Source organism: Octopus sinensis, linkage group LG2, assembly GCF_006345805.1.
Source record: "Octopus sinensis linkage group LG2, ASM634580v1, whole genome shotgun sequence".
Lineage (NCBI taxonomy): Eukaryota > Metazoa > Mollusca > Cephalopoda > Octopoda > Octopodidae > Octopus > Octopus sinensis.
This window is the reverse complement of record NC_042998.1, coordinates 152,982,375-153,010,137: the sequence shown is the minus strand read 5'-3', so window position 1 is coordinate 153,010,137 and position 27,763 is coordinate 152,982,375. Positions and strand designations below refer to the sequence as shown.

The 27,763-nt window shown below is 35.7% G+C and overlaps 1 protein-coding gene across 1 annotated transcript in view; it reads left to right on the top strand.

Annotated features, from left to right (window-relative positions):
• The first annotated feature begins 971 nt into the window (after positions 1 to 971).
• LOC115226339 (mitogen-activated protein kinase kinase kinase 5) overlaps positions 972 to 27,763 on the top strand; it is a 315,276-nt gene continuing 288,484 nt past the window's right edge. The window contains exons 1-6 of the mRNA XM_029797343.2: positions 972 to 1,012; positions 1,756 to 1,848; positions 11,851 to 11,929; positions 17,012 to 17,139; positions 21,244 to 21,371; positions 23,045 to 23,148. Coding sequence (XP_029653203.1) covers positions 972 to 1,012; positions 1,756 to 1,848; positions 11,851 to 11,929; positions 17,012 to 17,139; positions 21,244 to 21,371; positions 23,045 to 23,148 — 573 coding nt within the window. The remainder of the gene's footprint in view (positions 1,013 to 1,755; positions 1,849 to 11,850; positions 11,930 to 17,011; positions 17,140 to 21,243; positions 21,372 to 23,044; positions 23,149 to 27,763) is intronic.

The window sequence follows — 27,763 nt, the reverse complement described above, 5'->3', positions numbered from 1 at the left end:
TCATTAATCTATACCCCTCTCATTTTCCCTATTTGTCTCTGATGACAGAATATCCCATACTCAGGGATATCCCAGAAACAGCTGTAGGACTGATTTTTTTCCAATAATACTAATGTATATAACTTGAGATGTTTGCCTTGAACATCCAGTGAAGCATAATAGCTTCATTATTCTTTAGTTTTGCATGTCCTCTTTATTTGGGGCTTATGTCTCACTACTATGTACCATTGCTGTATATAAGCATCATACAGCCTGCTTTTCACTCAGTAAGCAATTGTTCCAACAGAGGTAAGACCTTTGTGAACTTTCTCCATCCTATTCTTATCCTAGGCACCACACTTTCAGAATATCCTCCTTCACTGTTAATTAAGCTGCCTAGGTAACTATTTACTACCACTAAGGAGCCTCGAAGGCTTTTAGGAAAATCAATTTCCTTGTGTATCCATAGTGTTTATGGCATCTGTGCATTTTCCAATACAAATAATACCTTCACCATTAATCTTCCTGTGATTCCATTGAACCACTTGTGTGTTCTTATCTTTTGCTGGATGCACCATATGGAATTCTTTCCCACACATTTCATATAGCAGGGCTACTTAACTGAAGAGGGTAGGTCGTATGGGTTTCCCTGCTTGCTAGAATTTTGGTATTTGCTAAGTTAACTTTAAAGTCCTTTAGTTGTAGGTTTTGCTTTTAACCTGGAATTTACTTTATCATTCTGTTACAGATCCTGCTGTGAGAGTGAGATCATTAGCATATAATAGTTCCCAGGATTAGTGAGTCTCGAATTCTTGTTATGGCGTGGAGGATAGTGAATAGGAGAGCACTGAGAACTAAGCATGGATTTTTCGTACTTCATTAGAAATCCTATGCTTTTTCTTCAGAAAAAGCACACACACTCACCGATTGTCTGTGCAGTGTGTATATTTTGTGTCTGAACTTTATATGTTTTAGTTGAAAACAAGTCAGTCATGCCTTATGTTATGTTTGTAGTTTCCCTTGAAAATATAGAGTAAATGTGCTGTTTGTGTTTAAGAGAAAAGGGGGAATATCAACATATTAAAATCAAATATGTATGTTGTATGATATTTAATATACCTTAAGTGTTGATGTTTTTAATGTGTATTGCCTCTAACCACTCTCATTTTCTATTAATTTTTTTGTTTTCGTGAGTTTAAATTGGGAGTGGTTCACTTTTTGCCTATTTTATGAAAAATACAACAATGTTGAATTTCAGTCTTTTTTTTATGATGAATTTTTTTATACTTCCTTACAAATCCTTTCTCTTTTGCATTCATTAGATATTTTTTTATGAGAATACTTAAAAGATAAAATTTACAGTACAAAATTGTTAACAATTAAATGAGGGCAGACACTGAACAAGAATGGGGACAAATGCTACAAGAAATGCTTCTTGATGTTTGTATTCCAGCTACTTACTGTATATCATTGTGCATGTGTTACAGAAAGTCCATAGTAAACATGTATTATTTTAAATAATAGTTGTAGGTATGCATGCATAAACACATACTTGTGCATGTATTGGTTCTATTTGCCATATATGTAAATTTTTAGAAAAGTTTGTCACTAGTGTTTATTTTATTTTTTCATATTTTATCTGTTTCATCAAACATGTCCATCATTATGTATACAGTAGTTGCTGTTTTATTAAATTCTAAATTGTGGAGAATCCTAATTTCTAACAGCACAGCTATTAATAGGCCTATAATTTGTTTTTCTGGGTTTATTTTTCAGTCTCTACAAAAGAGATTCACGAGCAATACTTTTGTATGTTCAGAATTCTGACGATTTTCACATATATTTCTCATCTGCAGTACAGGCCACTCGGTGAGTAAATATGTATGGATGTCTCTCTTTTTTCTTTGTTCTTGAATCAGTGTACAGCTAACATGTGTTCTACTGTATGCCAGGGAAATATAGACAAGGGATGCAAGTATTGTTCAAGAAGAAAGTGCTATATTTTTGTGTATCAATGTCTTGCAGACACTGATCAACATCTGGTTGGTTTTGATATTCCATATCTCCACATTTGTAGAGATATGTTATTTTATATGTATATTTCTATTTTTTCTCATGTAATATATTACAGAATTTTTCAATGTGAGATATCATATGTGGTTTGGTTGAATTTGTTACTCTACTTACCAATACTTACCAATAATCACCTGTGTCAGTGTGTGTAGTGTCTACATGTGACTGTTGCTGCTGCATCACATAAAAGATCGATAATCTATTTTTTTTAAATTTCAGAAGGCTAAGATTTTGAGCCCCCCCCCCACATCTTTTGTTTTTCCTTGTGACCTATCAACAACTGATAGCACTGTATCATGCAGCAGTCATCATCACTTCACATGTCCATACCAAAGAATTTATGAGTTACCTAACCACCATCTAAATAGTTATCATTTGGTTTTATTATTTAGCTGATGAGTAGAGTCTTAACTTGTGAGGTTGATGTGATTAGTATCTAGTTTGATCTGTAAATTAACATCAGTGTAAAAAATGCAGAGATAGAATTTCAGATTGATATAATTTTTGGACAAGGTTAAATTACATAAATTGTTGCTTGTAGAAAGAAGTGACACATACCAAAGATAATGTGAAAACAAGTGCTAATTCAAGACCAGCTGCCTCTGGGAACTGCTAATTAGACTGAATTAGACTAGTTGAAATGTACTTTCGCTTTGTGCTATAGAGAAACACTACTGATGCTATCGTTGTAGTTAGTTAATTGTAGGTAAAATATTGTACTTGATATTTGTTGACCTGGAGAAAACCTTTGACAGAGTATCTCATGGCCTCAACCAGAGGAGTGTACAACATGCCAGTCTAGAGAAATAGAAATCATTATATCCATAGTAGAAGAAACAAGAAAGGTATTGTAAAAAGTATTGTAACTCTGAGTTGTTAGCTGTACATTGTTGATGAATCTTCTTTTGTGTAGTGTGATGGCATTGACAAATCTTTTGTCAGGAGGTGTGCAGTGCAAGACTATTTCCTTCATATGAATCATCATTGTAGTCTCAGTCTCCTACAATTGAAGTTGTTAATATACAGTGGGGGAAAATAAATATTCGTAGTGTCAAAATTCTTTATTTATTTGATTTCTAATGAACATAAATGGGATATACCAATACTATATTTGCATACACATGCATAAGCTAAGAATATGTAAAAGAAACTAATAAATTATAGTAACTAAGGAATTCATATTCAATTATAAATATTTAGGGGTGAAAAAAGTATTCATACAGAACGTAAATACCTGATAATTCTGATTTAATACTTCGTAGCATAACCATTATTTAGTTCCACTTCAACCAATCTCTTCTTGTAGTTCTTAATCAATGACTCTCATGTTTCTTTAGGAATTTTTTCCCATTCTTCTTGACAAATTTTCTTCAAATCTGCAATGCACGTTGGGACTCTTGAATGAATTTTAATTTTCAAATAACGCCACAAATTTTCAATGGGGTTCAAGTCAGGTGACTGGCTTGGCCATTCTAATAATTTTATATTGTGATTGACAATCCATTTTTTGGTAGACTTTGCTGTATGCTTAGGGTCGTTATCCTGTTGTAAAACCCACCATTCACAAAGCTGGAGCTTTTCTACAGAGTCCCATACATTATTGTTCAAAATATTTTGGTACATCTCTGCATTCATTCTACCATCTATCACATGTAAATTGCCAGTACCATTTGCAGAGAAACACCTCCACACCATGATGTTGCCACCTCCAAACTTTAGGGTTGAAATTGTGTTTTTCGGCAAATAGGCAGTACCATCTTTCCTCCAAACATGGCTACGTAAATTTCGTCCAAACAATTCAATTTTCAACTCGTCTGTCCATAAAACATTTTCCCAGAATGTATCAGATTTATCTTTATGTTCATAAATAAATTTCATAAACAAAATTCATAAACTAAAAGGCATCTCTATGCCTTTCAGTCAACAGCGGAGTTTTTCTAGGAGAGCATGACTTCAGTTCATTCCTACGAAGTTCATTGCTGATTGTTTGTAGTGTAACACTAGTCCCTGAAGCTAACATATCTTCTTGCAACTCCTTTCTGGTGATCAGTGCATTTTTTTCAATTCTTCGCTTAATTTTTCTTAAAGATCTAGGGGAAATCTTGCATGTGTATGCAAATATAGTATTGGTATATCCAATTTATGTTCATTAGAAATCAAATAAATAAAAAATTTTGACATGTACGAATATTTATTTCCCCCCATTGTATAGAGGTAAGAGTATGGGAGATATAATTGAACACTGGTATATACTGGATTTAATAAAATGTGAGTAGAAGACAGACAAATTATTGTGAAACATCTGATTTAGTACTTATTGAAAGGATTTTTTAATTTTCTTAGTAGTAATTGACTTAATAAACTTCTTCGCTGTGAAACTGAAATGTATTATTACTAAACTAAAATGGGAATCACCGTTAACACTAGAGTACATAATCATTTGTCTGACATCCCACTTTTTTGTTGTAAGCATTAACAAAATCTGCCTTGCATGGATGTTAACATATATTGAATTTAATCTCATAGTTTATATACTATTATGTCTTATGGACTGTTTGCACATAGTATCTTGGGCAAATTTTCTGTATTCTATTTTGAAATGAAATATCTATTTCTTAAAATATCTGGTGAAGAAGTATATGATCTAGTCACTTATGTAGTTAAGGTTATTCAGGAATATGTTATCACCAAATGACCAGTGTAGTAGCATTATAGTCAGCTGCTACAAGGGTGAGCCTTAGAAATAATTACAGTGGCATCAGTATTGGTATATCCAATTTATGTTCATTGCTGGGCCAGGTGATAAAAATATCTTGATATGAGTCATCATTGTGTAGCTCAATTAATTAGGAACTGAATTAGACTGGTTGAAATGCACTTTCGCTTTGTGCTATAGAGAAACACTATTGATGTTATCGTTGTAGTCAGTTAATTGTAGGAAAAATATTGAGTTAAGAATAAATCATTGTACTTGATATTTGTTGACCTAGAGAAAACCTTTGACAGAGTACCTTTCTGTGAGATATGGTGGCTTCTGAGGAAGCTAGGTATAGACAAATGATTTGTTAATAAGGTAAGAGTTGACCAGGAGTACAATGATGAATTTAGTATACAGGTAGGTGTTCATCAGGTCTTGGTTCTGTCTCTTCCTATTCATCATTGTCCTCCAGGTTAAAGCAGAGGAATTCAAGACCAGCTGCCTCTGGGAACTGCTAATGTGCTGATGATCTTGTTCTCATAACAGAATCTGTAACAGAACTAGAAAAGAAATTCCGGGTACCGAAGCAGAACCTAGAATGAGATAACCTTAAAGTTAACTCAGCAAAGCTCAAAGTTCTAGTGATCAAGAAAACAGAAACTCTACCCGCTTCTGGTAAATACCCCTACTTAATATGTAGGAAAGGTGTAAGAACAATTTCATATGGTGCACCAATGGAAGTTACAATGTAACGATAAAATCTACAGATACATAAGAAATTGATTTTCTTATTTGCCTTGCAGGCTCTTTAGAGGTAGTGGATAATTTCTGCTACTTAGGTGACCACCTGATTAGCAGGGGAGGAGGATGTACTGAGTGTGTAATTGCTTAGGATGAATAAAATTCAAAGAGCTGTTACTTTTGTTGGCAACCAAAGGTCTCTCGCTCCAAGTGAAAGGAATATTGTATGATGCTTGTGTACAAACAGCAATGCTACACAGTAGGGAGATATGGCCCTGAAGGCAGAGGACACGTGAAGACTAGGGAGGAATAAAGCTAGTTTGCACTGTTGCTTATGTGCCATGTATGTGCATGTTCAACAGAGTGCTAGTATGTTGAGAGAGAGGAATTAGATGTAGTGTGCAAGAGAGACGACTGTGTTGGTTTGGTCATGTGATGTACATGGATGAGGGCAATTGCATAAAGATGTGCTGATCACTTGAAGTGAATGGAATTATGGAAGAAGACCCAGTAAAACGTCACTGAAGTACTGAAGGCTGATCTCAAGACACTGAGCCTTACAAATGAGCTGACAAAGGATAGATATCTGGTGCCTTGCTGTACTCAAGAAAACTCATCCACCGCAACAGAATTGATATCCTAAACCACCTTGGTCAATGCTTGTCTACCCACATGCATCCACTCATCCCTTCAACTCCCCCCCATTATTGTACTTGATATTTGTTGACCTGGAGAAAACCTTTGACAGAGTATCTCATGGCCTCAACCAGAGGAGTGTACAACATGCCAGTCTAGAGAAATAGAAATCATTATATCCATAGTAGAAGAAACAAGAAAGGTATTGTAAAAAGTATTGTAACTCTGAGTTGTTAGCTGTACATTGTTGATGAATCTTCTTTTGTGTAGTGTGATGGCATTGACAAATCTTTTGTCAGGAGGTGTGCAGTGCAAGACTATTTCCTTCATATGAATCATCATTGTAGTCTCAGTCTCCTACAATTGAAGTTGTTAATATACAGTGGGGGAAAATAAATATTCGTAGTGTCAAAATTCTTTATTTATTTGATTTCTAATGAACATAAATGGGATATACCAATACTATATTTGCATACACATGCATAAGCTAAGAATATGTAAAAGAAACTAATAAATTATAGTAACTAAGGAATTCATATTCAATTATAAATATTTAGGGGTGAAAAAAGTATTCATACAGAACGTAAATACCTGATAATTCTGATTTAATACTTCGTAGCATAACATCCATTACCTTACATTCAACTGAGAGCAGAATAGGTGCATACAACATGCTCATGATCTCTCTGTTACTTCCTTCCTCAGCCCGAACTACTTCTATTTTCCATTATCTCCCCCACCTGCTGTCTCTACAAATCACCTCCTTTCTGTACTGTCTCTACAGCAGGACCTAGCTCTGTCTCTACATACTTCTAATCTCTTATCAACTGACACATAGCCAACATCTCACTCATTACTACTCACTCCTCTCAGTTGAGGAGGTTTTTGTCTGGTAATTTACTTGGTAACCCTATCAGTGGTGATGCCACATATATACTTTTACATGGCTGGTGACATGTTAAAAGCACTGGATCTGGTGCCTCATCCAGCTGTAGAAACCATGCCAAAATAGACAATGAGCCACTGACCTTACCAGCTCCTATCAAACTGTGCAGCCCATGCCAGCATGTAAAACAGATATAATAATGATATATGTATGTATTTTATATATATATATATATATATATAAAGATTAAGATAGGGTAGCCTAGTATGTATAAAAGGTCAAAAGACAACATATTTTCTAATACATTCAACATTGACACTTCTTTATGTGGCTGTCATAATTCATATGCATCACATGACTATATCAGTGCAGTCTTCTTTCTTGCATGTTACATCTGATGCCTCTTATACCCAATTTTTCTCTCAACACATTTACACTTTGTTGTACATGAACACTGCATGCTGACTTCATTTCTTTCAAGCTTTTACATGTCTTCTACATTCAGAGCTTATGTTTCCCTACCATGTACACAAGTATCTTTCACTCTTTGTTAGTAACAAAAGTAATAGCATTAAACTTTGCCCATCCAGTTCTAATTCTAGATGTCACACTTTCAGACCATCCTCTTTCACTGTTAACAGAAATTATCTACTACCTCTAGGGATCATCATCATCATCATCGTTTAACGTCCGCTTTCCATGCTAGCACGGGTTGGACGATTTGACTGAGGACTGGTGAACCAGATGGCTGCACCAGGCTCCAATCTTGATATGGCAGAGTTTCTACAGCTGGATGCCCTTCCTAACACCAACCACTCCAAGAATGTAGTGGATGCTTTTACGTGCCACCAGCACGAGGGCCAGTCAGACGGTACTGGCAACGGTCACAGAAAATCGTGTTTTTTTTTATATGTCACCTGCACACCGACACAAGTGCCAGTAAGGCAACACGGTAACAATCAAGCTCGAATGGTGCTTTTTATGTGCCACCAGCACAAATGCCAGTTAGCTGCTCTAGCAATGATCACGCTCGGATGGTGCTCTTAGTGCTCCACTAGCATGGATGTCAGTCAAGGAATTTGATTTCAATTCTGATTTCACTTGCCTCAACAGGTCTACGCAAGCAGTGTCCAATGAAGGGAAGGTACGCATAAGTGGACTGGTTACATCCCTGGTTTAGGCTACCAGGTTATGGTCTCACTTGGCTTGCCAGGTCTTCTCAAGCACAGCATATTTCTAAAATTCTTGGTCACTGGTCATTGCTTCGGTGAGGCCTAATGTTTGAAGGTCGTGCTTCACCGCTTCATCCCAGGTCTTCCTGGGTCTACCTCTTCCACAGGTTCCCTCAACCGCTAGGGTATGGCACTTTTTCACACAGCTATCCTCATCCATTTTCACCACATGACCATACCAGTGCAATCGTCTCTCTTGCACACTGCATCTGATGCTTCTACGGTCCAACTTTTCTCTCAAGGTACTTGTGGAAATCTATTTCCTGTTTGTTCTTAGTGTTTATTGTCCTTGCAATAAGACTACTTTCTCTGTCAACCTACCTGTGATTCCACTGCATCTCATGTATCCATAGCTAGCACTGAGCACACTATAAAGTTTCTACCTATGACTTTTCTACATATCAGACAAGGCCATTTCCTGGAAAGGATTAATAATTTATTTGCTTCTTAATTGTACTTTGCTAAATTAACTCTAAGGCCCATTGATTCCAGGTTTTGCTTCTGCACCTGAAATTTGTTCTCTAATTCTACTGTAGCTTCAGTTATAAAAACAAGATCATCAGCATAGAGAAGCTTCTTTGTGCAACCAGACTTAAATTCTTCTGTTATGGCCTGGAGGACCATGATAAACAAGAGTGGGTTCAGAATTGGTGCTTGGTGAGCTCCTGCCTGCACACTAAATTCCTTGCTATACTTATTGCTGGCTTTCACCTTACAGACAGCATCCCTATACACAGTTTGGATGACTCTCACCAGTCACTCATCTACTCCTAGCTCTTCTGCAACAACCACCAGATGACGGAGTGAGGGATTCGGTCAGAGGCTTTCGCTATGTCAGTAAATGCCACATATGGCAGTTTAGTTTTTGCTAAATGCTTATCCTACAGTTGCTTTACTTGGAAGAGGGTGTCAGTAGTGCTTCTCCTTGGCACAAGACCAAACTGCATCTCATCTAGGTTAACTTCCTTCCTAATTAGTTGAGCTGTGACCCACTTGGTAACTTTCATGACCTGGTCCAGCAATTAAATATTTCTGTAATTATTTCTGTCTCAGGCATTACCTTTATATTTGTAGCAGTTTACTATGATGCAGTTACACCTATTGTTGGGTATGATTCCTCCCTTGACAACCTGATTAACTATACAAGTGACTTGGCCATATCCCACTCTGCCAGATATCTTAAACATCTCAGTGGTAATTCTTTATGGTTCAGGAGCTTTCCCTGTTCTCATGTCCTTCACCTTTAGCACACTAATTTGCCCCTAGAATAGTTTTCCTTGTCACTGCAATATTTTTGAGGGAACAAAAGACATGAGCACCTACTGTTTTAAAATCGTTATAACTTTCATTGTATTGTGTGTACAGACTTAATTTTTTGTATATTGATAAAGAAATAGATGAATAATATTTTTATGCACTGCATTAAGGAATAGGCAAATGAGTTACCCCTTAGAAATGTACGTCCTTGGGGCCAGTACTTTCCTTAAATCAGCCAGCCATGAACAATAGTATCCACTTGATACATCATTCTCAGTATAACTGTAAGCACTGTCTATCATCACCTCAAATAATATCACCATGAGTATCTGCCTGAGTAAATTCTTCAAAATCATCATCTGAGTCAAAATCAAACAAGGTTTCTTCCAAAAAAGCTTCAAATGTAGGAGCAGCCATTTCATTGTTTATATACTAACCTCATGGTTAGTATATAAACAATGAAAATGGCATCAGAAAATGGAAGTTTAACCTCGTTTTCAAACAAAAGTAGCCTGTTTAGCATGTTTACAGCTTAAAGGACTGGAAATTTAGTGATGTGTTTATTTTAGGTACTCTTCTCAAGGCATCAAAATGCACCTGCAGCTACAGGGGATAAAACTTGCAGGCAACAAATTGTAACAACAATGTGGAGAAGGTTAATTGTCTTGTCTATCATGCTATCAACTCTGTTGGTTCTTTACTAGGGAGACTTTCTTTTCTCCATGCATTTTCCACATGTAGCAACCTTTCATATTGATGCTTCCATGCCTTTTTCTTTTCAGTCTCTAAACGAAAGTCTATCATCATCCACTTGACTGTACTTCTCTTTTACAATACTGCAATTGTTTCAAATATGCTGTCTTGCAATCTGAAACCTGCCAAGCCTCTGGTCCTCATGCCAAAGAGCATTCATTAACTTCTTTTCTGGTCCTAGCTAAATATACTTGTTACTCACTTCTCTTCTAGCTCCCTGGTACAGTTCTCTACTACCCAGATCTTCCAATGTTTTCATACCTGTTGCTTTTGTCCTATGATATGATCTGCTCTACATTTGTGGCTGGTTTAAAGTCTGGTTTCTATGTATTAGTTTGTCAGACCAGTTTGATTCTTGGAATCTTAGCTCACAGTCTGAAGTCACTAATAACTAACTTATGTTAAGGATTACATTCTTTACTTGAAAAGTCTTTGCATTTAAGAACAGCTGTCTACCCTGCTTTCTGGTGAGAATGTAGTCAATCTGACTTGTGTGGCCTTCAGATTGGCTGGTGATCAAATGACTGGTTGGTTTCCAGATTATTAGGTCATCTGCATCATAAAACTCCAATAGCTTTGTTCTATCCTCATTTTGGAAACCAACACCATAGCCTCCATGTACACTGTGAAGCCATCTGGATGCTGCTTAACATACCCATTGAATTCACCACCATAGTTTAAAAATCAATTTATTTGTTCATCTGGCAGTCCCTGCTGATGAGCTGAGGCAGAAATAATACTTGTTCTACTTGGCAAAACTAATCTCAGCATACACTGATTACCTCATTCACATTATTTACCCATTTCTCAACTGAAAATATGTCCACACCCTCTGCCTCATCACTGTTGCTTTTTCAGATTTTATACCTAAGTTCTTTGCCTGTGAGGAACCTGACTGAGGCTCCCCTTCACCGTATTTCTTGAATACAACACACATCTACATGCCTTCATCCTAGCATCTCCACAACTCTCCAGACCTACTTTTCATTGTGCCTACATGGAGTATGCTAATTCTAAGGATGCCGATGGGATGAAAAGAGTGAACAGGCAGATGGGGAATACCTGAAAAATTAGACGGTTGGCATGTATATTTGCCTGCAAGCATAACAGGTACACAAGCAGGTATTAGATACTACAATACTTGCTTAGGGCAATAGATAACTCAACATATATTCTATATTTTAATACCAAAGTGACTAAATATATACAAACACTTCGGTTCATATATATATGTTACGAGATTACACACTGTAGAAGAGAAGCTAAGATGGCTCCAGAGGAATTACTAGTAAAAAACATGGATTAAGCATGGCTTTTGCAAGTGGAACTGTTATATTACATATTGAGACAGAGAGAAAATTAGCTACACTCATCTTAAGGTTCAATGTTTCATACTTGGTAGCTAGCAAATGAATATAAATATAGACAATAATGTATACATTTCAATTATGTTATGGTTAAAAGGACTCAACTCAGAAGCATTTTTGCAATGCGATTAGAATATATTTTTAAACATTTATATGTAAGAATTTAAATAATTTAAACTCTTATGTTTTCTTATATTCTTGCTTTTAATCTGTTTTCTAATTTTTCAGGTTTTATAATCTAATGTGTGAAATGGTAGACAACGAAAATCAAGTCACAGATACTGAGGAACCTGATGGCTGTTATGAGGTATTCTCATTTTTAAACAATGGATTATTCTAGTTATATAAATTGGGATTGGAAGAGAAGCAATGATTATAGCTGGAGCTAGATGTCTTGTTGAATTCCTTATTCAGAAAAGTGCAGCTGGTTTGATTCTTAGAGATTGATCTTATTTTCAAGAGATTGCTAATCTGTTATCATCATAGCCATCTTTTTAAATTCTAAATAATTCTGTTTACCTATCTATAAATAGGTAGACAGAATAAGTATAATATGGAGATACAATCCAATGAAGTAGGAATGAGAGCTCTGTAAAACTTCCCTGCTTTCTGTCAGCTTCTCTCCTCCTCCTCCTACAACAACAGCAGTAATGCCTACATTTCCATACTTGCATGGGTCAGATGAGTTTCACTGGGACAGAATTTCTATGTTTCCAAGGAAGATAATATTTTCACCACATTAGGGTATGTTTTCATGAAGGCTTGCAACCAAACTTGTATAATGAAGTTTGTAACTAGCATAAGATATCAAGACAAGGAGAAAGACACACACAAAAAAAGCAGTTATTGGCTACCAAATTCACTCAAAAAATTTTGGTCATCACAGGGCAATGCTAGAAGACATTTGCCCAAGGTGCTACACAGTGGGACTAACCTGAAACCAAGTGGTTGCAAAGCATCATTCTTAACTACACAACCATGCTTGTGCTTATTTAAATTACAAACAGATTTATCACTATTCTACTATCTAACAATCCTGGTTATTTGTTTGGTTTATTTTAATTCCTTTTCTTATTTGAGTGTGGATAAGAGACTTGGTGTCAAAATATATAATTTTGAAAAACACTTAGTAATTTATTTAATTAGGTCTATGTTTTTAATTAACCTAAATTTACTGTTATAAGTTACCTAATTTTTTTTTTTTTTCAGTTCACAACTGTTCTTAGCTTTCTAATTTAAAGTATGGCAGGCTGCCAAGCAAACTGAATGAGGGAATAATATGCCCAATCCATAAAGGGGGGAGCAGAGCAGATGCCAAAAACTATAGGCCTATCACTCTGACTTTACACATCAGCAAAGTCATGGAATGGATAGTCAGAGGGAAACTAATCGCATTCCTTGAAGAAAACAACATGCTTAGTGATACCCAGCATGGCTTTCGACCAGGTAGGAGCTGCCTGACCCAGCTCTTACAACATTATGACTGGGTATTGAGGCAGTTATTCAACAACTCAAATGTGGATGTAATATAACTTGACTTAGCAAAAGTTTTTGATAAAGTGGATCATGGTATGATATGCCACAAACTGCATGATCTCGGCATAACTGGAAAACTTGGAGAGTGGTTACATGACTTTCTGAAAGATAGAAGTGAGGCAGTGGTGGCCAATGGAGCCACCTCAAAGAAAACTCAAATAGTGAGTGGTGTTCCTCAGGACATTGTCTTGGGACCACTGCTTTTCATAGTGGCCATCTCAGATATGCCCTCCACTGCCCAGATAGCCACCCTTGCTAGCTAAGCAGGCGATACGAAAGTCTCGCAGAAAATACAGAACCTCAGTAATGTTGCACACCTGCAGCAGGAGTTGGACTCAATTTACTCATAGGCTGAGGTTAATAATATGCAGTTCAATGCTCAAAAATTCCAAGGCCTGTGCTATCAGCATCCAAAATTGAATATGAAACTTACAGTGTACAACGGAGAATTAGAATTACAGAGCCTAAGTCAGTGAGGGACCTGGGTCTCGACATGAATGTTGATACCCTCTTACCAGGATGGCAACAAAGTGCAGATGACTGGCTAGATGGATCCTGATAACGTTCAGAACCAGAGAAAAGGAAACCATGATGGTTCCTCAGCTGCCTGGATTACTGCTCCCAGCTATGGTCACCCCACAGTGTAAAATTAACAGTGGATCTTGAAGCAATCGAGTGAAACTTCACAAAGAAGATCATCTCATTGTAACAGCTCAGCTACTGCTTCCCCAGCTGAAACAGTTAAGACTTTACTCCTTGGAGTGAAGGAATGAGAGGTATGCAGTAATATACATCTGGAAGATCCTGGAAGGAATTGTGCCAAAGTTTAGCATTGAAAGCTACACCAATGCCAGAAAAGCTCGATACTGCTCAGTGCCAAAGATCCCAGCAATGCCATTGTGCTTCAGGACCAGTTACTGCAACAGCCTGGATTTCAGGGGCCCAAAGCTTTTTAATATTCTTTCAAAGAGCCTGAGATACCTATACAAAGTGATTGTAGATGCTTTCAGTTCAAAGCTGAACCTCTTCCTGTCGAGAGTCCCAAATGAACCTCCCTCACGGCAACAGGGACAAATGTGGGTAGTGACATCAAACTCCATTCTTCACCAAGTGCCACATATTAGTGGAGGCTCTCAGTAATAACGGTGTAGCAAAGCAGCGGTGTCCCAGCATGGCCCTTAAAAGTATATAGAACTAAGTTCTATACATTATTTATATATACATACACATACACAGAGTATAAGAAATGGAGCAATAATAAGAGTGAGAAGTGGATCGTTGATGTTATAAAGTCATTTGCTGCATTATACTTAAAATTATTTGTTAATTATTATAGTGTGAATATCTGATATTTAGTAGACATGCCTTTTGCATTTTTCAATGCAAGGACCCTAATAGGCATGCTATCAGTAGCATGCCTATTAGGGTCCTATTAGTAATCTCAAAAAATTTGGATTTGAGGGTGCTTTCTTGTACTTTTTATGAAGTGTCCTGTCCATTATGCCCTGGAGGTGTTCAATTGGGTTCATATCTGGTGACTGGCTTGGCCAGGGAAGCTTCCTAATGCTATTTTCTTCCAACCAATCTTGGGTATTTTTAGCTGTTTGACAAGGAGGTTCATCTTCCATGAATAGAGAGTCTTATTTAATCATTTCACCACTGGAGAAGATTGGAAGGAGTCCTTTCTGTAATATGGACACATATTTATCTGAATTTATCTTTTTCTGACACTCCACCAGCTCTGATTGACTATTGCTCCAAATTGCTCCCCAGACCATCACAGAATAGCCACCATATTTCATTGTTGGCTGCAACAACAACAATGATGAAAAGAAATTTCTTTTCATCATTGTTGTTGATTATGTGCTACGTATGTCAGTTGATACCATCTCTGGCAAGGGCTTTGAAATAAAACCAAGAAGAAGTCCCAGACACCCAGCTGAGTACTTGACAGACACTGACTTTGCTGACGACATCGCTCTTATCAGTGATTCTCTCTCCAATGCCCAGTCTCTTTTACAATCTCTTGAACAAACCTCAAATTGTGTAGGTCTTTACCTCAATGAGGCCAAAACTGAATACATAAACAAGTGCCTGTCCAACAGTGATTGCATCATCCACACTCTCAACAGTGCACCTTTAAATATGGTTTCTGATTATAAATATCTTGGGTCATACATATCATCATCTGGAAAAGACTTTCTAACTAGAAAGGGTATGGCCTGGTCAGCCTGTAATGACATGCATAAGATCTGGTCATCAAATCTAAGTAGAAACTTCAAACTTGAAATATTCAAAGCCACAGTCGAACCAATCCTACTATATGGCTCAGAAACCTGGACGTTATCAAAGAAGCTTGAGAGGCGGTTGGATGGAACCTACACTTGCCTCCTTATGAGAGCTCAAAATCTCTCGTGGAGGCGCCATCCAACTAAAATGCAAATATATGGGAAATTACCACCTGTGTCATCTCTTGTGAAGGGTAGGAGAGTCCAGTTTGCTAGACATTGTTGTAGAGCTGAAAAAGAAGTAATTTCTACTCTTCTCCTCTGGAAGCCATCTACTCGCAACACCAGAGGGCGCACACTCTTCTACCCTGATGTAATCTCCAGGGATACAGGCATCCAGCAACAGGACCTCAGTAATGCTATGATGGACCATGAAGTCTGGCGCAACATGGTAAATTCCATTGTCTCGACCACGGTCGAACAATGATGATGATGATGATGATGTTGGCTGCAACCTTTTCATGTCAATTTCTTGATCAGAGCCTCCAGACCCATACTCAGCTACTGTCAGAAAATACAGCAAATCTGGTCTCATCAGAGAATATGACAGTGTCCCAAAATACTAGTGACCTCTCCACCATCACACTAGCCCAATCTTTTCTCCACTTCATATTGGCTGGTTGAAGAAGTGGCTTCCTTCTTGCTGCTCTGCCATAGTAGCCAAGTTTTTAAATATACCTGACATCTGTTCTGGGACTGACATCTGCTAGTTTTGCTATGTCAGAGGCCTTGCAACAAGGATTATCCTCCACACTTCTCTTAACAAAGCAAAGGGTCCTGTCAGAGGACCCTGGTCAACCTGGGCAAGGTGGTGTGAACTCCTTTCCCTCTCTGGTGAATTGCACAAATCACTCTATTAACTGTAGAAAGTGGGATCCCAATGTTTTTCTGCAATTTTATGCTAAGTCCACCTTCAGATTGACTCACAATATGGCCTCTTTGAAATTCAGACAGCTCCAATGGCTTCTTTTGTACATGGCATGATTAAACAGTTACATATAGAACCTGAAAATGCCCATTAATAAAAAAAAAATGCCCATTAATAAAAAAAAAAATATAACCTTATGGGGTGTCTATTTATTTCTGTCATGTCTGTGTATATATATATATATATATCATTGCTATTATGTTAAATCATTGTATGTCCAAATTTGGCCAAATGCATTTTTTTCAGTATTTAATTTCCCTTGCAATAGTTGGTTCTTTTGGTCAAACTATCATATCTCCAGCTGTTTCAGATGAAAATTGTCATAGTGTAGTACAACGGTCTAGCATTTTTAATGTAGTTAGCCCCATATACAGCAGTTTTACAAAAATATTTCTGACTGAAAATATCATACATGCATGGAGTTACAATTTTATATGCACCTACCAAAGTGTTATTGTTAAGCCGAAACTGTTAGTAATATCAAAAGAAATGGAGTGGTGAAACTATTTTTTCATTTTCTGAAACGTTTTGACTTATTACAATTTTGCATAATTGGAATGATATATATGTGTGTGTGTGAGTATATATATATGTGTGTGTGCATCTACACTTGTGTATGTATGTATACTCATTTCAGTATGAATATGATGATAAAAACCGCAAGATAGTGCTCGGTCGAGGTTCATTTGGTGTGGTTTATGCTGCTCGAAACAAAAATACTCAAGTTAGGATAGCTGTGAAAGAAGTCCCTGAGAAGAATTTAGAGTAAGTAAATAATTTTCTTTGTAATTATAACATAGTGGTGTTTTTTCTTTTTTTTTCCTATTTTCTATGTTAAATTATATTAGCTGCTGTTGTACTTCCATAGTGTGTACATGATCCCTGGCAGACAGACCACATCTGTGGTTGATCTCTAGGGTCAGGTTTTTACTGCTGGTGACTGTGGAACCCAAGCAGATGAAGAGCTGACAAACTCCATGACATTGATGCCAATATGAAGAGGAGTGGAGTCTAGGCCATCTCTGACATTTATCAGGTTGATCTTTGCCCAACTCAACTGAAGGCCAGGCTTTGCTGATACTTTTCTGTAAAGGGTCAGCATGTCCCCGAGCTGGATGATCGAGTTGCTGGATAAGATGGTATTGTTTGTATACTCTAGTTGGTAAGTTGGTAGTTCCTTAAGACAATGTCAAAGACACACTTGGTCATCAGATAATTGATGACATAATTGAAGAAGTCAGGGGTGGTCACACAGCCCTGTCTACTTTGCTGTTGATGGGGAAACAGTTAGAGTCCTTCCCGTTCACCCACACACAGATCTTGGCACTGCTATAGAGCTGTTGGATCAGGGTGGAGATCTGGGAAGGTGCACCCATAAGCTTGAGAATTTTTTAGAGGGATGCATAGTCAGTGGTGTCAGAAGTTGCTTTGTGGTTGATGAAGGCAGCATAGAGTTGATGGTTTTCGCATCTATTACAAACCTGTCCTCTCCATTCTCCTCTATGGAGCAGATGTGTGGTCCCTCTTGAAGACCTTGGCAAAAAGTATCAATGGCTTTGATTGCAGAGTCCTAAGAACCACCAAGGACATTGGATGGTACCATCATATTTCCAACAAAGAATTGTGTGCACACATTCATCAGCCCACAGCCTCGTACCTCATAGCTGTTTATTGCTTGCGCTGGTATGGACATATCCTCTGTATCCTCTTAGATCATCCTACCAGGGCTTTCCTCTCATGGCTGGATGTGATTGGGGAAGATCTCTAGAGGCTTGATTTCATCTTGGAGCATGCATAGGGGCTGGCACAAGACTGCCAATGACGGAGAGCAGTGGTAGACTTGGTTGGCTCTACGCATGATGACGCTTCTGGGACCATTAACTTAGAATGAGCCCACTCCTATCAAGCAAGAGCATGAAGCCAAGCCAAGCTAAAGTGCTGTACTTAACTCTCGTGACCTATTTTACTATATCAGAACTTTCATCACAAAATCTAATTTATATAAATTTTTAAAGAAGAAAAGTGGTTTTTAAAAATTCAGACGACGTCTTTTATACTTGTTCCATTTGTTTCACTTGTTAAGTTAGTTTTTTGTTCCCCACTACTTGAAGATTTTTCTATTTCTAATGGATTGTTTCCAAATTTTCCATACTGATGTAGTTTTTGATGTTGTTGAAGAAAATCACATTCATTTTTCTCAAAAAAAATGATAATAAAAAAGTTAGAAACATTTAAAGTTATGTAGTTTTAACCATTGAAATGAAATGAATTATCCTCACAAGTGGAAGTCAAATGTTTGTTGCCATGGCAACTCCAATGCATCATTGATTACCAATGGAACCATAAACAGATTTTTGAAAAGGAATACAAAAAAGAAACCATAAAAATTAAATTGCAGATAAGTTTTTGAAATTAAAGACATGACTAAACCTTAAATTTTTAAAAAGAAATTTTCAAAGAAGGAATGAAGAAACTTTATTCAGGTTTTGTTTTTAAAAACTAAAAAATAATTTAATAAAGAAACCAGTTTTGAAATAATTAATATTTTCATTTTTTACATTTGGAATACAATGGAAGAAGCTGTACATCTTTTTCATTTTATTCGAGTCACTTGAAGATATGTATTGTTTTTAATACAATTTAAATGATAATATTAATCTTGCTTTCAACCTTCTAGAAATAATAAAGAAAATGAAACGAAACCATGTAAACTGTTAATAAAGGAAAACAATGGTGAAATAAATCAATATTTTTTCAAAGAGATCACATTTTTCATATTTGTGGCACCACATAAACCTGCAGAGATATGAGTCTATTGTAGAATGATGAGTGTCACTACCATTTATTCCCTTGCTTGAGACAGCCCCAAGTTCTTTCTTCTTGTCTCATTTTACAAGTTCACAAATCCAACACTATTTCTATGGTGAAATTGGTATGCTGGTGTCTCAGGAATATGCAGCTATACATGCTACAAGTCATTTAGATAGTTGTTCCTGGCAGAATTCATTGTCACATGCAATCTTTGAGTGTGTCATGATCTTGAAAAGGCAAAAAACTTCTTGAGTTTCACAACATATTTTGTCAAAAACCTACTGTTCAGATAGTATTTAAACCCCAGTTGTATTTTCGAGGAGAAAATACGATTTTGTCTATTTCAGCAATTCTGCTGAAACCATCACCAAATCTTCATTGGATTGCAGGACAAATCTGTGCATTTCTTTCATAAATAATCTTTATAGTCTACTGCACTAGTGATACCAATCCCTTATTCCACCTTCCAAAACCTAGTAGTTGTCAGTTCTTTCATCCACAGCAGTATGAGTAAACAATAATACACTGAAGTTGCCATTACAACAAGCAGTTTTGACTTCTGCTGTGGGGCAACTGGTTTGAAATTAATTGACTAAAATATTTTAAAACTTGAATGCCTCTAACTTCTTTATTATTAATTTTCTATAATAATGAATGCGATATTTGTTCTCAGCATGCAAAACTACATAAAAATACATTATTTGAAAATTTTCAGATTTGTGGTTGGAAGAAAACAAGAAAGATCCCTTTTCTCCCTCAAAAAAAGCCATATTTTGTGTAACTATGGATTTTTTAAAAACCATAACCTGATAAGAAAATGAGAAAATTTTTGTGGAGAGGAAATAATATTAAAAAGATGAAATTAATAAATAATATTTGAAATTCTATTCATATTTGAAATGAGAAGATTGAATTGTAACGAAACATGCTATTGTAGGAATAACATTAAAAACTTATTTGAATTTGGAAAGTGAAAGTTACTAAATAACAGTTTTTTCTTTTCTTTTGGCATGGTACATATTGTAGTTGTTGCAGTAGTTGCAGTGGTATGTTGAACAAAATAAAACTTTTATGCAGAAATACTATGCAGAATTAATGAATCAGGAACAAAGTTGTATAAAACTTGTGATTAAATTCTCAAACCAAGACCGTGACACAAGAAAATTAATTTATTAGTAGATAAGCCTATGTTTGATAGGCTTCTGATAATAGAATCATTTTGGGAAACTGATACCAGGTTGAAGATGGCTATAGAGATTTCATGAAAAAGTATGAATGAAAATAGAAGCACTGTTATTCATTTTATATTGTTATTACTTTATCACTTTCATCTTAAACATCTTCAGTTGTGTTATTCTCTTTATTATTATTTAGTAGTGGGAAAGGTAGAGTATTAGACTTGCACTACTTTCATTCCTCTATGTTCTGGGTTCAAGTTACTTAGTAGTTAATTCAATCAGCTGCATACTTGACTCTGCAAATTTATAAAGTCAAGCCACTGTAAAAAAAAGAAAGAAAATAAAATAAAAAGTGAGATGAATAATCAGAGCTATGGACAAAATAAATAATAACTAGCTCATGATATTTATAAATGTCTGGCAGTATTTTCTTCCATCTCAAGGTGATGAGCTGGCAGAGTTGTTATCACGTCAAACAGAATGCTTAGTGTCATTTTGTTTGTCTTAACATTCTGAGTTCAAATTTCACTGAAGTTGACCTTGCCTTCCATCCTTTTCGGGTTGATGAAATAAATACCAGTTGAACTCTGAGGTTGATGCAATTGACTTACCCACTCCCTGAACTTGCTGGCCTTGTTCCAAAATTTGAAACCAATATTTTCTTTATTATGTCTCTGTTCATTTTGAATTCAGTACAGTTATACTTCAGTGAACTATACTTTTCTGCTAAAAATTTGTTTGAGTTCTAGTGTGTGGTCACTACTACTGCTACTACTACTTCTACAGCTACCTGCTGCTGCTACTGCTGCTGCTGCTGCTACTACTACTACTACTACTACTACTACTACTACTACTACTACTACTACTTTTGTTATTTCAGAGAAGTTCAACCACTCCATGAAGAGATAAAGTTACACTCCCATCTGAGTCACAAAAATATTGTTAAATACCTTGGTTCTGTTAGTGAAGATGGTTTTTTTAAGATTTTCATGGAGCAAGTCCCTGGAGGTATGATCACTTTATGGTTGTACAATTCCCCCTCTAAATCTGTTTTGTTCTATCCATACCTGTATTGTTTTGAGTTACAGCTGTAACAATCATTCTTATACGAAATATTCAACCTCGAAATGGGAGCAATATCTATTTTGGATTTTGTATCACCATTGAATAGGTAAAGGCAAAGCATCTATAAGATTTTCAGAAAAAGTAGATTTTTCTTTTTCAAGTGTGTAATTGGGTTGTATTTGATGCAGTAAGCTAATAAAACAAACATTATACATACAATTTTCCCTATAACTCACTGCACTTTATTGAATCAATCTAGTGTTTCCAGCAGGATTGATGGAGACAACATGATTTAAGTGGTATAGCCTTGAACACTCAACCTAATAAATTATCAATAACTTCAAGAGCACTAGATTAGTAACTATTTTGCTACTGAAGGCCACTTTCAAGCAGGTTGAGACATCATTGGACCAGCACTACTTTCGTTGCCTCTGTTCTGCTTTGCTGCAAAATAGCAGTGCATGGCTCAATTCAGTGCCATCCTCATCTTCTAGTACCCTTTTAGATAACGAGTGCACTCATATTGGAGTGGTCACACAAATGTTGTGGAGTGGTAGTTGATGAATTTGGTTTGCATCCATTATCTTGCAGCCTTAGCATGGGCTGATGTCACCAACACACCACTCTGAATGACTTAATTAGAAGGGGCCTTAATACAGTTGGTTTCCTATCTTAGCTGGAGCCAGTAGGTCTTGACAACAGGGATGGTAAGCACCCTGATGGAATAATCCTCTTCCCATTCGAGGGAGGAAGATCCCTAGTCTGGTGTATGATGTGCAGCGACATATTCTCTGGCTCCAACCTTGCTGTATCAACAATAAATCTGAGTATCAGAATATTTAATGTGGAGGAGAGAAAAATCAGCTACTGTTAGTTTGTGTTAATTAGAGACATCAAGAAAAATTATTTTATAAGCAGAAAGAAGCCTATTACTAATTTCTTCCGCAAAATCAGGATAATGGTGGTCCATCTCAGAAATGAGTCCTGTGGCTGCTGCAGTGATTGTCACTGGCCGTTCTCCACAGCAATGCTATGTGTGGCCCATTGCTCCTTCCCCCTGTTTCTGCTGCTTGCCCCACCCTTTTCTTTTTTTTTTTTTTTTGTATTTAAATGTTTTAACTTAATAAATGAAAGTAAATTTTGCCACTATATTTGTCTGGTCACATCATGTTGAGACTTCTAGACATATTTGTGAGAGCAGTATATACTTCCTTCTTCTTTTACATAACATTGTGATAGGTTATATATTTTTTTCATTTTGGGCTACTGACTACATTTCATTACATCTGTGAGTATATACATGTGTTTGTATCACATTCATGTAACTTCACATATGTTATTTGATGTTTGTATATGGTATTGTATTGTAATATTTTGTCTTTGTTGCTTGTGTTACTAATTAAATAATCATTGTTTCTTTTAGCGAGCTCTGCAATATGTAAATGGTAATATTTATGAAGTTCAAAGATGTTAATTGTTGTAGGTCACCACTGCCTCATTAGCGCTTCGTTTATGTATGCTGTGTAGATTTGTTAATTATTTACAGATATATATGTAATTTGTTTATAAGTGTATGTATTTATATATTTTATTGACAATTTCTGTTTTTCTTTTAGGCAGTCTGTCTCAGCTTTTGCGATCCAAGTGGGGTCCTTTGAAAGATGCTGAGCCAACCATAGTTTTCTACACCAAACAAATACTAGAGGGCTTGAAATATTTGGTGAGTTGGCTGGTTTGTGATAATAAAAATAATACACTTAATTCACTCAGAAAGAATATAAGGGAATGGGAATTATATAGAAAGTATGAATAAAAACAAAAGGAATAAGATGTACACCAAAAGCTCAATATAACTGAATCTAAGTATACAAATATTCTTTGAGAATTTAATATCCAGGGCAGTGAAATGAAATCAAGAGAAAGTGAAATAACTGGGAACTCTAGAACAGATACTGAAACAAAAACAAATTTCATTGAAGATGTATGGGATATAATATGCAAAATTACAAATATATGGTTACTGAGGGATATGCATAGTAACGATTTAAAATCTGTAGATATTATCTCTATAATAGGCAGGTTGTTGAGTTGACTTGGTCTTTGAAGAGTGGATTTGAAAGAAAAGTTTTAATGTATGAGGATATATGGTAGTGTATAGGGCATAAATTGAGTTAGGTTTCAATGAGTTTGTGTTTGTACACTGAGCTGACATTTACCTCAAGCAGAATGCATAATGTGGAAAGAATATACTGAATATATAAGTTTGTGTGTATCCCAGGTATGATTTCAGCATCGGAACTTTGTTAGGCATAGGCATGTGGTTAAGAAGTTCACTTCTCGAGTACATGTTTTCAGGTTCACTCTCATTGCCTTGCATTTTGAGCAGGTGTCTTCTGTTATACTCCTCATCTAATCAAAGCCTTGTGAGTGAATTTATGGATTGATACTGAAAGAAGCTTGTCTTGTATGTGTGTGTGTGTTTGTGTCTTCTTTTCTTGACATCATGTGGTAGCTGTAAACAAGCATCCCTGTCATACAAATGGTGTCCTATATTTCCCATCTTTTAGGAAAATGTATCCTGTTTTAGGAAATATTAACTTGTTTGGAAACAGGTGAAATGTTCTGCCTGACTCATAGGAGTATGGAAAAGTGGACCTTAAATGATGACGATATTTAGGTTTTGTAAAATGAAAAGAGAAACAGAACTCAGCACTTGAATTTTAATTTTTGATTTTAAGTTTTGAAATTTTTGAATCTTAATTTTTTAAAAATTGTTTTTTTTTTTAATTGGCAGAAATTTACAAAGATAACTTAAGAGCTGAGAGTCTTGTGCATGGCACTTTTCAGTATGACTTCAAATTTAAGTGTTAATTTCTTGTGAAAAATTACAATTGTTTCTCAAATGTTTAGTTGAAAATTCATATTGGAGAGTTACATGAAAATTGCAAATTTTCAAATGATTTGCTCATTAACACATATTACAGTATTAATAACAAACAAAAGCAATTAGTATTGGTCTTTAAAATAAATGATTGAATTGAATGTTAACAACTAGGGTCTCAGCATTCCATGACCTCTTAAGACCATAATCCAAATTCCTTAGTTGAGCTTAAATGCAGATATATTACTCCTTCTTAAAGAGAATTAGGTACAGTTAGAAAAGTCATCCTTGGCACAATTGATGATAAAATTATAATTCCAGTTATGTGCCATTATGGAAGAACAGTTCTTCAGTGAGTGTATATACTCACACACACACACAAACATATATATATATATTATATATATATATATATATATATATATATATAAGAAAGTTTGTTTGGTAAAGCACGTGGGTGAATATATAAGAAAATAGTAAAGAGTGAAAAAACGACAGAAGGTTTAAATGTTAAAATATATATATATTTGCATCAAAATGTCTGGAGAATATTGGAAAAATTTTTTTCCTTTCCTTAAAATGACATAATTTTATAATTTTTAAAGAAATACCGGTTTCGCAGTTAGCTCTTCAAATTTCTTGTGACTTAATGTTTATTTTTAATAACGTAATCCTTGTATTTTTGCTACGGAGAGTTCTAAATAAGGGAAAGTAGTGAGTGATTTCTTCTGGTGTAAGGGAGATAATCGCTTAAAAAAATTTTTTTTCCTTTAGTGTGAATTTCTCTGTATTATTGAGTTCGGATAGTTGAGTCTGGGTTTGTACTTTTCAATGAAGAATGTTTCCTTATTTAGTCTAATTTGTGATGATGATCCGAAAGCAAGTTCTATCTGTTTTCTTTAGGGGACCAAAACCGTAACAAAAATTTAGTCACATGTGGGCATGATCCGAAAAGTTCTGTCCTTGAGTTTAGACATGTAGTAGGGTCTAAGCTGCTTTTCCAGATAAGCTATCTCTCCATGTTGCATAGACCGCACTTTCCGCGGCCAAAATCTTCCAATGGATGTTATAATCGACACCTTTATCTTTTAAAGACCAAATATGATTAGATAATTTTGTCGCTTTTCTTTTATTCCAGTGCTTAAAACTCAAGGTGTGGTTATTGAACCTGGCCTTGAAATTACCCTCTGTAAGGCCCACGTATTTCTTCATCGAAATGGTGTCTTTAGTGGTTATAGAGTTCACGGTAGCTTCATAGATATATATATATATACGTATGTATATATATATATATATATTTATATATATACATATGTATATATATATATTTATATATATACATACATATGTATATATATATATATTTATATATATACATATGTATATATATATATTGATTGATTGATTGATTCTAGTTTCAGCTCATGAGCTGTGGCCATGCTGGGGCACCGCCATTATATATATATATATATATATATATATATATAAAGGAAATGAAGAAAATGCTGACAAAAGAATTTAAGTAAGGGAGAGTGTATTTAATTAGGTGAAAGTTCTTTTTTAAACAAAAAAAGAGAAAAATTGGGTTACAATACAATGTTCATTTTTTGTGAATGATTTCAGTGTATAAGAAAAAAAGTAAGAGTCTTTTACAGTGTTCTGTTTCAGAATAAGATATTTAGTAAAAGCGTGTAATAAACAGTTTTTTGTGGAAAAGTTCAATGTCAGATTTCAGTGTAGAATAAAAAAAGACTGTAAAAGACTCTTATTTTTTTTCTTATACGCTGAAATTATTCACAAAAAATGAACATTGTATTCTAACCCAATTTTTCTCTTTTTTTGTTTAAAAAAAGAACTTTCGCCTAATTAAATACACTCTCCCTTACTTAAAGTATTTTGTCAGCATTTTCTTCATTTCCTTTTTTTATATCTCACAACTCGTGTTCTACATCTCCTTTTTTAAATATATATATATATATATATATATATATATATATATAGCACCACCTGGAAATGTATATATATATATATATATACATTTCCAGGTGGTGCTATTAAGTTAGACATGGCCTGGGCCAATAATGGCCGAAACCTATCAAAGTATCAAAGTATATATATATATATATATATATATATATATATATATATATATATATATATATATATATTTGTGTATATATATATATATATATATATATATATATATACATATTTGTATATATATATATATATATATATATATATACATATTTGTATATATATATATATATATATATATATATATATATATTATATATATATACACACACATTTATATTATATATATATACACACACATTTATATATATATATACACATTTATATATGTTTGTATATATATATATATATATATATATACATATATATATATATATATATATATTTTTTTTTCTTGTTTCAGCTCAGAGCTGCAGCCTTGCTGATGCACCGCTGTTTTGTGCTACACTGTTATTACGAAGAACCTCCTCTCATATGTGGCACTTGGTGAAGAATGGAGTTTCATATAGCTACTCTCATTTGCACCTCTTGCCGTGAGGTAGGTTCATCTGGGACTCTCGGCAGGAAGATGTCCAGCTTTGATTTAAAAACCGCTACATCTACTTTGTGCAAGTTCCTCAGACTCATTGGGAGAATATTAAAAAGCTGTGGGCCCTTGAAACCCAGGCTGTTGCAGTAGCTGGTCCAAAAGCGTGATGGCACTGCTGGGATCTTTGGCACTATGCAGTGTCGTCCCGTTCTAGCATTGGTGTAGCTTACAATGCCAAAATTTGGCACAATTCCTTCCAGGGTCTTCCAGATACATATTACTGCATACCTCTCCTGTCTTCTCTCCAGGGAGTAGAGTCTTATCTGTTTCAACCTTTCCCAGTAGTTGAGCTGTTGCAAAGAGACGATCTTCTTTGTGAATCTTCTCTGGATTGCTTCAATGTCCGCTGTTAATTTCACACTGGTGGGTGACCATAGCTGTGAGCAGTAATCCAGGCGGCTGAGGACGAATGTCCGCCAGAGGACCATCATGGTTTCCTTATCTCTGGTTCTGAATGTTCTTAGGATCCATCCAGCCAGTCGTCTGCATTTAGTCGCCATCCTGGTAATGTGCACTTGGAAAGAGGTATCCTCACTCATGTCGATACCCAGGTCCCTCACAGACTTAGGCTCTGGGATTGAAATTCCCTGTGGACCGGTGTATCCTGTAAGTTTAATATTCAGTTTTGGATGCTGGTAGCACAGGGCCTGGAATTTTTCAGCATTAAACTGCATATTATTATCCTCAGCCCATCTGTAGATTGAGTCCAACTCCTGCTGCAGGTGTGCAACATCGCTGGGGTTCTGTATTTTCTGCGAGACTTTCGTATCGTCTGCATAGCTTGCCAGAGTGGCTATCCAGGCATTTGAGAGCATATCTGAGATGGCC